Source organism: Saccopteryx bilineata, chromosome 5, assembly GCF_036850765.1.
Source record: "Saccopteryx bilineata isolate mSacBil1 chromosome 5, mSacBil1_pri_phased_curated, whole genome shotgun sequence".
NCBI lineage: Eukaryota > Metazoa > Chordata > Mammalia > Chiroptera > Emballonuridae > Saccopteryx > Saccopteryx bilineata.
This window is the reverse complement of record NC_089494.1, coordinates 53,550,622-53,564,004: the sequence shown is the minus strand read 5'-3', so window position 1 is coordinate 53,564,004 and position 13,383 is coordinate 53,550,622. Positions and strand designations below refer to the sequence as shown.

Below are 13,383 nucleotides of genomic sequence, written 5' to 3'. Positions count from 1 at the left end.
TTTCAGGTCCATCCATTTTGTCACAAAAGGTAAGATTTCCTTCTTTTTCATGGTCCCATAGTATTCCATTGTGTATATGTACCACAGCTTTTTAATCCACTTGTCCACTGATGGACACTTGGGCTGTTTCCAGATCTTGGCTATTGTAAACAATGCTGCCATAAATATCTTAGTGTTGGCATAAGAACAGGCATATATATCAATGGAACAGAACAGAGAATCCAGAAATAAACCCACACCTTTATGGACAACTGATATTTGACAAAGGAGGTAAGAGCATACAATGTAGTAAAGACAGCCTCTTTAATAAATGGTGTTGGAAAAATTGGACAGCTACCTGCACAAAAGTGAAACTAGACCACCAACTTACACCATTCACAAAAATAAATTCAAAATGGATAAAAGACTTAAATGTAAGTCGTGAAACCATAATCATCTTAGAAGAAAACATAGACAGTAAGCTCTCCGACATCTCTCACAGTAATATATTTGCTGATTTACCTCCACAGGCAAGTGAAATAAAGGGCACAATGAACAAATGGGACTACATCAAACTAAAAAGATTTTGTACAGCTAAAGACAATGTGAACAAAATAAAAAGACAAACCACATAATGGGAGAACATATTTGACAATACATCTGATAAGGGGTTAATAACCAAAATTTGTAAAGAACTTGTAAAACTCAACACCAGGAAGACAAACAATCCAATCAAAAAATGGGCAAAAGAAATGAATAGACACTTCTCCAAAGAGGACATACAAATGGCCAATAGGCAGATGAAAAAATGTTCAACATCACTAATCATTAGAGAAACGTAATGCAGTTTTGAAAAAGGTGAAGATTGGGAAAAGACTTAATATGCTGAAGAATAATAAAAGGTTGTGGAAGCATTGTCCTCACTCTAAATGCGTAAGATTTAACCAAAAGTGTAAACCATTTGGAATAGAGAAAAGCATTTTTAATTTTTTTGAAAGGTCCCATGTCAAAAAGGAATGTGTTTACATGTAACATTCTTAGATAAATGTTTCCAGGTCCTTAATAGAATGGTTAGGTGAATGAAATTAGTCATTACAAAAGTGTTTTGTTTTGGTTTTTTTCTTGTAATCAGTAACAAGAAAAGAAGGGAGATGGGGGAGGATGAGGGAAAATGAAGGGATAAACAGTGAAGGAAGGAGACTTGACTTGAGGTGGTGAACACACAATACAATATACAGATGATATATTATAGATTTGTAAATTTAAAATCTATATAATTTTATTAACCAATGTCAACCCAATAAATTCAATTTAAAAAGTGTGTTTTGTTGTTGTGCCCTAGCCAGTTGGCTCAGTGGTAGAGCGTTGGCATGGTGTGTGGAAGTCCTGGGTTCAATTACCGGCCAGGACACACAGGAGAAGTGCCCATCTGCTTCTCCGCCCTTCCCCCTCTCATTTCTCTTTATCTCTCTCTTCCCCTCCCGTAGCCAAGGCTTCATTGGAGCAAAGTTGGCCTGAGCGCTGAGGATGGCTCCATGGCCTCCCCCTCAGGTGCTAGAATGGCTCCAGTTGCAGTGGAGCAATGCCCCAGATGGGCTGAGCATCACCTTCTGGTGTGCATGCTGGGTGGATCCTGGTTGGGCGCATGTGGGAGTCTGTCTGCTGCCCCATGCTTATCACTTTGAACAAATACAAAAAAAAAAGAGTGTGTTTTGTTGTTGTTGCTGTTGTTGTTATTGTTAAAACTGATGACCTAGGAGGTTTATTCTTTTGAACCTAAGTATCCTCACCTTCTACTGCTCTATGATTAGTGGGATATTTTTGAGATATCCTGAAACATAGCTTCAGGGCTAATATGATGATGACAAAATATTTAGGATTCTGTTGAAAGACTCTAAATTTAATTAATATTCCAAAGCTCTGAGGATTATATAACCTGCTTAGTCTCATCTCAATGCAATTACCATAAACTTTCACCTTCAGTATATTTAAGACTAAATAATGCATATATTTATAAAAGCAGATCACATTTTTAATTTTTATTACAAAATATCTATCACCCAAATGGATATGTACATATATAAATTATATATGTTAGGTAAAACCATAATCATAAAATGAACATTTGTGTGTCTAGCACCCAACCTAATACAATATTACTAATTCCAAAATAAATCTTCCAACCTTTTCCCTGAATTTTGAGTATTTCTTCCATCATTCTTTAGTTTTATCATGTGTATTCTGAAACTTATTATTTAGCCTGTACATTAGCAAAAGTTCTTCTAGGGTAAAAATATAGAAGAGAAGTTGTTGGAAAATATGGCATGTGCATCTTCAGCTTTGGTAGAGATGCCAATAATCATATAAATCTACACAACTAATGTGTAAGAGTCCTGGCATCATTCCTGACTCCTTGAGTTCACATTCCACATCTCATCTGCTAATAAGTCCCTTCAGTTCTGCTCTAAAAATATATCCAGAAACCAATCTCTCTTTGCTATCCCTTCTTATTCATACATACTAATTTAAACCACCATCTTCAATGTATCCAGAATTGAGGCACTTCAACCCCTCTCCTCTATGACCACCTTATTTAACTCCCTTCTTTCTCCTGAGTTATGACCAATATTCTCCTTTCTGGTCTTCATTTCCATTTTTGCCTTCCAAAGAGAAAAATATTTTTCATTTGTCGAGTGAACCTTTTAAAACTTCAATTCAAAGCTTTGGTACATATATACTATGGAATACTACTCAGCCATAAGAAATGATGACATCGGATCATTTACAATAACATGGATGGGCCTTGATAACATTATACGGAGTGAAATAAGTAAATCAGAAAAAAACTAAGATGAATCCATACATAGAAGGGACATAAAAATGAGACTCAGAGACATGAACAAGAATGTGATGGCAACAGGGGCGGGGGGTTGGGGGAGGGGGGATGGGATGAAGAAGGAGAGAGGGGTTAGGGGAGGGGAGGGGCACAAAGAAAACCAGATAGAAGGTGACAGAAGACAATTTAACTTTGCGGGAGGGGTATACAGCACAATCAAATGTCAAAATAATCTAGAGATATTTTCTCTCAACATATGTACACTGATTTATCAATGTCACTGCATTAAATTTAATAAAAAAATAACAAAACTTCAATTCAGATCAATTTTTTTTCCTTAAAATCTATATAAATTTGGTTCCCTTTCTCTTCTTGGCTAAAGCCAGTGATGTGGCACATTACCCATTTATCACATTACCCATGTTCACTTGCTCAGTTGCCCTCAGCTTCATCTGCCTCATGTTATTTCTGCATACCAGGCAAGCTTGACCTCCCAGATATTTTGCTGCTTATTCCTGACCTCCTTATTTAGAATTATAATCCTGCTCCTAACTTACATTCCTTATGTCATGAGGATAAGGATATTGTCTGTTTTGTTTTCTATCATATCCTTTTTATCTTTTTTTTTCTTAGTGGGACAGACAGAGACAGAGAGAGGGACAGATAGGGACAGACAGGCAGAAAGGGAGAGAGATGAGAAGTATCAATTCTTTGTTGCAGCACCTTAGTTGTTCATTGATTGCTTTCGCATATGTGCCTTGACTGAGGGGCTCCAGCTGAGCCAGTGACTCCTTGCTCAAGCCAGTAACCTTGGGCTCAAGCCAGTGATCCTGGGCATCGAGCCAGCAACCATGGGGTCATGTCTATGATCTTGTGCTCAAGCTGGTGAGCTCCGATCAAGCTGGATGAGTCCATGCTCAAGCCAGCAACTTTGGGGTTTTGAACTTGTATATTATGTATCCCAGGCTATGCTTTATGCACTGTGCCACCACCTAGTCAGGTTCTACCACATCCTCAATTCTTAAAACACATAAAAGAAGAACAGTAAATAATAATAATAGTAATAATAATTTAGGTAGTGCTACTATTCTAGGTATTTCTTTTTATCTTTTTTTTTTTTTTTTTTTAGCTAAATGTATTCTCCTCAGGGAAACATAGCACTACTGAGTGTCTATTACATCCTATGAAGAATGTCAATCTTAGGTCACAGAGTTAAGAGCTCCTAGTTTGGGTCCCATAAGCTCTCTTTGAAATGATCTATTCTAGGTATTTCTTAACATAAATCAACTCATTTAATTCTCTCAGAAACTAATATGGAAAAGGATGACTTCCTGTTCTGGTGATATAAAGAGTTGGAATGTTGCCTCCCCACAGAAAACAAGAATAAAATTAGGAAATATTTGCAAAAACAATGATTCTATCACACTAGAAATCGATCAAGGCAACACAGCAATTCGAGAAGCACTTATTCATGAAAAATTGTTGGAGATTCTGATAAGAACAACAGGAAGCTATGACCATCTTGCCAGGAGACAACTAACTACTTCCAAGTTACCTTTTGCAGCCCAACTTGAGAATGGCTGTAGAAACCAACTTTGCTGCTACTGCAGTAGACTCACTGGGAATGGGAAGAGTGGGCAGTAATCCCTGGTTTCTCTTACATGAAGTGGGAAATTGAGTTTAGGAAAAAATCCACAGCCTTTCAAGCCCGAGGCTGCGGTCCAAATTTGGGGTAAGTGGTAGACTAGCAGGATTTAAGAAAAATTCCTAACAATTAGAGGTGACAGGAGGGCTGAGATAGTTCTCCACACATTCCTGGCTGACTGAGAGGCTGCGCATGCAGGGAAGACCCTTGGAAAGAGTGCTCTAGCTTCATTCTGTGAAACCAGTTAAAAAGCCGTCATGCTTATATGCTTGAGAATCAAGAATGTATTTTAATATTTTGTTAAATACAAAGTCAGTATTTTAAACATTTTTTAATGAAGTTTTTAAGGTTTTTGTGTGATTTGGTGGAAAGAACAAGTTACTGATTAATTTTACTATTATCTACTATTGATTATGCATTTAAAATTTTTTACCTAATCAGACTTATCTGGCTGGGAAAATGTGAGTTAGAGATTCAGATAAAAGCATTAAATCAGTGTGTGTGTGTGTGTGTGTGTGTGTATTTTAATAGCAGAAGTGAAAGAATAATATGACATCATCCAAGATTAATTAACTCTTTAATTAAGCAAATATTTGCTGAGCACCTATTACATGCCTAGCACTGTGTTAGTCACTGAGGATATACTGCAAAGCACAGTAGACCATGTCTCGACTTTTGTGGACCCTTCATTCCCATGTAGAAGACATGATAAAGAAAAGAATGGTCCTTGGCCAGGTAGCTCGATCATCCCAATATGCCAAGGTTAGGAGTTCAATCTCTAGTCAAGCACATACAAACATTTACAAATGAATGCATAAATAAGTGAATGACAAATCTATGTTTCTCTCTTTCTCTATCTCTCTAAAATCAATAAATACTGTAAGGTCGGTGGATAATGGGAAAGGTCAGACCCGCGAACTTTGGCTAGGACTGCCCACAACCAAGCACGCCTAAAGAAGCTTCACAGGAACCCTTTGGAAAACAGCGACCGTCTGCCAGCCAGTGAGATTTCACCACGTCATATTAGTCCAACTTCCCTAGAGGACCCCTTTAAATATCTCCCACGTGGTTTAATCCTTGTGACTTCCCTGGCCTCCATTTTTCTTTGAGGCCAGGGAACCTCGCCAGGTGGGATGCATGCTCTGTACTCAATAAAGCCTTTTGTTATTCCACACTTTGCGGCTCCGAGCCCTCTTCCTTCCTTCTCAGCGGGGAAAAATACCTTACATTTTGGTGCTGAAAACGCAGGAGGAGTTGAAGTCCACAAGGACCGCTCCTCTTCCTCATCCCCTCCGAGAAACAACCAGGATCTCCAAACTTCCACCCACTTTGGAGCATGGTGCGGTAAGTCCCCTGTCTCCAGCCACCCTTGAGTTCTTTCCTCCAAGACTCCATGTCCGAAACCGTAGCTACGTCAGGGAAGTCTTTCCATCTGAGTGAGTGTGTGCTTGCGGAGACGTCCCAAGCATATCCACTTTACCTTTTCCGTCCGTGGCCAGACCTTGAGTTTTAGGATGCTAATACTCAAATCTGACCACTCCGAGGACTGAGGGCGGCTGTGGGGGTACAGGAATCTCCCTCCATAAAGAAGAAGAAACTGTTCTTCTTCTCCGCTGTGGCCAGGCCACAGAACCTACTGAATTAGCCTACTGAAGGGACTTTCAGTTTTAACACCCTCACTAATTTAACTATTGCCAAAAAAGCTGGGAACTGATTGGAGATCTCTTACATACACGGATTCTAATTATTCACGCACCTGTCCTTAATCTCTGTGCCACCTGTTCCACCACACAGGCCTTTTTCTGGCCAGAGAAACCTCACCTAAAACCTCCACTCCTGATCTTTCCTTCTCTGTGGACTCCCAACCCTCTCTCCCTCCTGTCTGACCCCCGGGAGCACCCCTCTCTCTTGGGACTTTTCTCTGGTCCCTCTGTGGACCTCTTTTGTGCTCAGGTCTCTTCCCTCTGAGAGCCACCTCCCCTCCCTTTGCAAAATCCTGTTTCTTATTCACCACTACCATCTCTCTTTCTCCTCCCCTGCTGGTCAGGGGCCCCTCCCCTTCTCCACTGTGTTCTTAAATCCCTCCTCCATCAGGCCATTCTCAGCCTGGCATTGGCTCTTACACCAGTTTTCAGGACATCCAACCCCAATTTTCTTGCAGGAAGTTCCTGTCCTGCCTTTGGCTCCAGTGTTTCCTGTGACATCTGGATGCCGGGCTCCCCACAAGCCCCCCTCCTCTTATTCTCAACCCCCAAACCCCTATCCGGAACCTGTGAACACAGCATTTAAAGTTTTTAACAGTCCCAACTAGTAGAAACAGGCCAAGGCTGTTCACCAGGCCCACATGCAGCAGAAGGTAATACTCCAAACCCCGGCTCAGGTGGCAACCCTGAGGCCAGTAGAACAACAGAGGCAAGGCATAGGAAGTGCCCGACCCAAATCCAAGCCACAAAGAGAAATCCTACCAGCACCTTGCTTTAAGTGTGGCAAGCAGGACCACTGGTCCCAGCAGGGCCCCTGCTGGTGGCTGCCCACTGAGCCCTGCCCTGACTGCAAGCAGCCCAGTCACTGGTGGAGTGATTGCCCCTTTGGGCAACAGGCTTTTCCTCGGTGCCTCTACGTGGAGGACAAGCCGCCCAAATGGAAGGCTAATCCAGCCAGGTGGGTGCATCACTCGAACTCCTAGGACACGGCTTGGACTCGGAGAACCCAGGGTATACTGCAACAAGTGGGTAAGTCCATCTCATTTCTTGTGGACACGGGGGCTACCTTCTCTGTTTTGCCATCACACTCTGGACCTCTAGTTCCCTCACAGGTCTCAGTTATGGGAATGGATGGGACCCCTCTTCCTTTTTTTATGCCACTCCTAACATGCAATTTTGCCTCAAGCTTGCCTCTTTACAGGACCACTGGCAGTCAGAACCACTGGACTCCATTCATCTCCAGCTCACCAAAAGGCTGGACCCTACAAATCCCCCTATTACTCCTCCTTTTTTTAAAATCCTACAGGACTGCATCTGCAAAGTTTCTCAACTCATGGCCACACAGATGTTCCTCCTGACACCCCTCAAAACCACTACCTTCCCCTCCCTACAATGCCCCTAATCAGCAGGAAGTAGCCAGATGAATAAACGGCGCCCCTTTTCTATTTAACACAAAAGGTCAGAATGTAAGGTCAGTGGATAATGGGAAAGGTCAGACCCAGGAACTTTGGCTAGGACCACCCACAACCAAGCGCACCTAAAGAAGCTTCGCAGGAACCCTTTGGAAAACAGCGACCATCTGCCAGCCAGTGAGATTTTACTACGTCATATTAGCTCGACTTCCCTAGAGGACCCCTTTAAATATCTCCCACATGGTTTAATCCTTGCGACTTCCCTGGCCTCCATCTTTCCTCGGGGCCAGGGAACCTCACTGGGCGAGATGCGTGCTCTGTACTCAATAAAGCCTTTTGTTATTCCACACTTTGCGGCTCCGAGCCCTCTTCCTTCCTTCTCGGCGGGGAAAAATATCTTACAAATACCATACTAAAAAATACCTTTTTAAATAAAGGAATAAGCAAATATCATGGATTATGGATTAGTGATATCACTTTAAAGTGGCTAAACCGCGCTCTAATGGGGAAAAATAGGACAGAAGACATACTTCACTTTTAGTGGTCAGGGAGGGTGGGTCTTTCGTTTGTTTGTTTTGGTTTGTTTTTGTTTATTTTTGTTTTCTCAGCTGCCTAGCATGAGGTTTTAGGGTATTGCATTTGGAAAGAAGGGATGAATTCTAATTCCTTCTCTTACTAATTGTGAGATTTGGGAAAAGCCATAAAACTGCCCTCTACTTTGGTTTCCTTATGTGTAAAATAGGAATGGGAATAATAATAGCCTAAAACTCATAAGATCCATGTGAGAGTAAATTATAAAATGCCATTTATTAATTCAGTTATTAAATGCTGTTTTTCAACTTAAAAATTAAGACAGACCTGCCAGCCAAGGAGGAATCAGCCCTGCAAGAGAATCCCTGACTGAAGAAACAGTCACTGCAAGGCCCTGGGGTTTTCAGAAACTTCCAGAATCCACTGTGCAGGGAGTACAGAGCCTGGGCGAGACAGAGCTATGGGAGAGAGCATGAGAGAAGGCAGGGGCCAGATCTGGGATCTGAAAACTAATTTCCTGCATGAAAGTTAATGATGGATACTAACTCACAAGCCATGTAAATGAAATAGACTAATTTATTTCAGCCAGAAGATATATCAGAAATATCTAGAGCTAGTGTCATATTCTTCTCTGGTCCTAAATTACAGGTGACTTTCCCACCTCATGAGTAAAACTGTCAGCCAAATAAGTGACTTAGTAAAATTGAAAGAAAAAAATACAGACACCCAAATCTCTGACATTAGGTGTCACATTTCTAAAGCAACACAAAAGCCCACTTGCAAAGCCTAAAATACAGACTCAAAAGTACTTCTAGAAATTAACAGGAGGTTATTATGCCATGTAAAGTTTTTTCACCATTTTATTGTTCCATCCTTTTTATCCATTTCACCAACACCCGTGGACACATACTTCTGCAGTCAATGTAGCATAAGCAGAGCAAAATCTCTTTCTCTTAATTGATAAACTAACTTTCTTATGAGTAATAAAAGGGTAGCTAAAGTCCAAAAACCACCAAGGGCTTGCATATTTTATAAAAATCTAGGAGTAAAAATATCCAAAATCTCAGAGGAGCTAAGGCAGAGAAACGTCAGTAAGGCTCTGTAAACAATGATACCTTGTGCAGCTAACTCCTTCCATCTCTCCTTGTTCTGCTGGATGATGTCCACCAGGTTGTTTTTGAAGCTCTTCAGGTCCACGCTTGCAAGAGAGTAGTCTGGGGAATAGGTTCCGTCATTCATCGTGCCTTTCATATTTGATCGCCTAAACAAGTCAGCATTGTGTAAATCCATAAAGGTACTTGAGCTAACAGTAACCGCCAAAGAAACCCGGAAATACCAAGGTCAGGGTATAGGATGAGGGAGCAAAGCCTGAAACACTTTACAAAACCAGCTGGAGATACAGGACAGCAGGTGCTCCGTTGCAGTTTTGAGCACATGTTAGTGCTGCTCACCTCTCTCCTTTTCTTACTTCATGGAGAGAGCCAGGGACTCCGTCAGGGACTTCCTGGGTATGTTAGGGACCCCCAAGCAGCAGGTTGGGGTGCTCATATATTACAGGGTGGTGAGGCCAGATGAGAGTGGCAGAAGCTTGGAATGAGCTGATTTAGTAGTGAGTCCACTGAGGAATATCAGGAGAGGAGCACCACAGTTCTGGAGCTCAAAGTCAGCAATGGCACCTGCCACTTCCTCCAACAATTAATTTCCAGGCTAATCTGGGTCTTTCTCAGTAGAACATTCCCTCAGTTTCCTCATTAGGGCAACATTTAGGGAGCCTGTTGCTGTGTTTTAGGAAAGTTTGTGTGTTCAAATAGGTAAGACTTTAGCATGATTTTTCTGCAATTGGAAATTTTAAATAATATTCTTTAACAGATTTATCTATGAAAAATTTAGTTTGACATAATGTAAGTTTTATAGATAATGGACTTTATTGTAACATATTATATAGATTCATTGTATTCATGTCATTTAAAAGGCTAACTTTGATAAAGGCATCTTTCTTGATATAAAATAAGTGCATTGTGATTGATTTGTTTATAAGCAAACTAACACAACCAGGTATGTTACTCTATTCAGGACACAATACCTACATCTTCAATAAAAATTTAAATAATTTTATTCTCCTTGGTATTGAATACTATTCTGGTAAACTGTTGAGTACTTTAATACTTTTTGTAACGAACATCAAATTACCTCAAAGACATGTTTAGCCACTAGGTGGCAATACTATCTAATGTTTGTAAAAATTTCTTGCGTAGATGTAAGAAATAATAAAGCTAACCGTAAGTAAAAGGTTATGAAAATACAAAGATGAAAAATAATGCAAACAATAAAATATCAAACCTGCTTGCTCCATAAGAATTTTCTGTTTTTGAGTCTTCCTCTATAAGAGGAATAATAATTTTCTCTGTTGAGTCAGTCAGAAGAGAAAATGTTGGCTCCACTATGAAATCAATAAAACCTAAAAAAGCAAAAGAAAAAAAGAAGATAAATTGAAATGTTATAATTTACTGAATTTTAAAATTAGTAACAATAAAGAATCTCTGATGCTCCTGATAGCAAGTATCATCTATAATATTAGTTTATTTACCCCTTGCAATTGTTTTTAATCTATTAATGTGTTTTAACCCATAATACAAGCGATAGAAATGGAATAACAGCTGTATAAAATATTCTCTCAAGCGGTAGAAGTGAGATAATGTAAGATTGCTAATTCAAGTGTATTGGCTTTCCTACTTAATATTCAGCCTCAAATGATTGTTAACAATAAATTCAGATCTAAACAGAATATATCTTTCTCTCTCAATGAGAGGGATCGTTACCCTTTCTGAAGGGTTTTCACTTGTTGAATTTTATTATTGCCTAACAAAATATAATATCGAAGCTTTAAAGAAATGAAATTGAAGTTTTTTCTCAGACAACAAGAAGGCAAACACTTTTATTCTCCCTTTTATTATATTGCTCAGAGTTTTCTGCCTATATGTTAATATTTCAGATATCTGTTTATTCTTTGGATGTAAGAGGGTTAGTTCACAGTGTGTGGGTGTGTTCTGTCAAATCAGCAAAGAGAACACAACCGTCACTGGCAGACAGCATTAATCTCACCATTTGGATATACCAGAATGAATAAAGACTTTTACATTTAAAGTACTCATCAAGGCCCTGGCCGGTTGGCTCAGCGGTAGAGCGTCGGCCTGGCGTGCGGGGGACCCGGGTTCGATTCCCGGCCAGGGCACATAGGAGAAGCGCCCATTTGCTTCTCCACCCCCCCTTCCTTCCTCTCTGTCTCTCTCTTCCCCTCCCGCAGCCAAGGCTCCATTGGAGCAAAGATGGCCCAGGCGCTGGGGATGGCTCCTTGGCCTCTGCCCAGGCGCTAGAGTGGCTCTGGTCGCAGCAGAGCGACCCCCTGGAGGGGCAGAGCATCGCCCCCTGGTGGGCAGAGCGTCGCCCCTGGTGGGCGTGCCGGGTGGATCCCGGTCGGGCGCATGCAGGGGTCTGTCTGCCTGTCTCTCCCCGTTTCCAGCTTCAGAAAAAAATAAATAAATAAATAAAATAAAAATAAAGTACTCATCAAGACAGAAAATGACACATAGAGAGAAGAGGGCACCTACCACCTAGAGTCTGGGGTGGGGGCAACCTACTCTAAGCATTGTGTACATTCAACACCGCAGGGTCCCAGGAGAGGTGTGGTGCTGGAAATCTAGTACTTGCTGCCTGAAACACACCTGGAAGCAATGGACTGCCACCATCTGAATATATGAGAATATCCAGAAGGAGGCTTTTTAGGTAATAGTGTCCCAAACAACGTTTGAAGAATAGTCCATCCACCAGAGACTTGGAGAAAAGTAATTCCTATTTCAAATAACAGGGTTAGTCATAGAATACATTGAAGTACATTTTTAATTAAAAAAATACTTCAACAGTTTTGTGTTTTAATTGGTCCCTTCAAGTCAAAGCAATGCCAATTGGCTGGTCAGGATGTTATTTTTAGTGTTGGCTATGGATTTAAACATCTGGTATATGGAAAATGTTAAATAAGAGGTCACCTAGATGAACATAGCAGCGATTTATATTAAAGCAACAAGTCTCAGAAATTTCCATTCTTCCCAGGTTGCCTGAGGAGGTCCTTAGCCTGCCACACTCACACCTGCATAATAGGTACTTGTGTCATATAGTATCTAGAAAAGTAGCTGTCGTAACTGCTGTAGGGGGAAGAGGGGGAAAGGTCAGAGCAAGAAGCTTTCTTACAGCTGACCCCCAATTTGTAGGAGGGGTACCAGAGCAGGTAGAGAGGTAAGGCCGCCATCTGATAGTTATGAAGGAAAAAAGATGCTGTTTCAGGGAATAGCTAATACAAATATTTGAAATATGCAGCATAACAATAATATGTTTTCATAATGGGCAGGACTTTATATCTCCAACCCAAGTACAAATGAAAAGAATAAATACGGCTGGGCGCAATATTATTTTATAAACTTCTTATTGTTGGCTTATCTATTCATTTCATAAGAAAATTTTTCAAAAGAATATGAACTAGTATATTATGCAAAGTTAATGATAACAGGGCAGACATATTAATATTTTCATTAAATTTCTCTATATTCAGAAGGCTATATTACAGAAAATAATCGGCCACAAAACCACAAAAAAGGCTGTCTTTCCCACAGATTAAAGTCCTCTCTTTTTTGTAAAAAGATTACAAACAAAATAATAATTACATTTACTAATGCTGCTTTGTTGAATTCATTGTGGGAGAATGTTTTAATAATTTCTATGATTTAGCTCCATATAAATGTGTCTGAAGAACACATTTATCATAAACATGGAGTGAGTTATATATATATATGGATGCTCTCTTTTGAACAGCATGATGTATCCATTTGAAAACTGACAAGTCACACGCCCATTCTCTGTGACCACTGAGCTCAGCATTACCTATTTGTGACTGGGCCACCATCGTTGACTTCCGATCACAAAGTGGGGAAAATGGAAGTCCTAATTCAGCTTCTTTATCTCCCTGCAGAAAAGAAAGCCTATTAGTACAGACTTGGTTTGCAGAAACTCAGATAACAAGCAGTCTAGATTCAAAGCCAAAAGTCTCATCTTTCATTTCTTAATTGACACTATGTATTTATTGATATTGATAAAACCAAAAGCTGTAGTCTCCGTTTATATAATTCTACTCAGATAGTCTGTTTGGGGAACATAGTGCAAAAGAAAAATGAAATAAACGTTTTTAGCATGTGGAGACTCTGCTTTGGTAATACAACCCTTTGATTT

The 13,383-nt window shown here is 40.3% G+C and overlaps 1 protein-coding gene and 1 non-coding gene across 5 annotated transcripts in view; both read right to left on the bottom strand.

Moving 5' to 3' along the window:
• The window catches only part of PDE1A (phosphodiesterase 1A), a 403,386-nt gene that overhangs the window by 39,647 nt on the left and 350,356 nt on the right, over positions 1-13,383 (bottom strand). For all 4 annotated transcript variants that reach the window (XM_066280225.1, XM_066280223.1, XM_066280222.1 and 1 more), the window contains 3 exons: positions 13,039-13,120; positions 10,447-10,564; positions 9,222-9,367 (listed from right to left, as the gene is read on the bottom strand). In XM_066280225.1, coding sequence (XP_066136322.1) covers positions 9,222-9,367; positions 10,447-10,564; positions 13,039-13,120 — 346 coding nt within the window. The remainder of the gene's footprint in view (positions 1-9,221; positions 9,368-10,446; positions 10,565-13,038; positions 13,121-13,383) is intronic.
• Positions 3,948-4,074, bottom strand: LOC136307224 (small nucleolar RNA SNORA25). Its single transcript, XR_010725889.1, has one exon. It is a non-coding gene; the product is annotated as a small nucleolar RNA SNORA25 (small nucleolar RNA).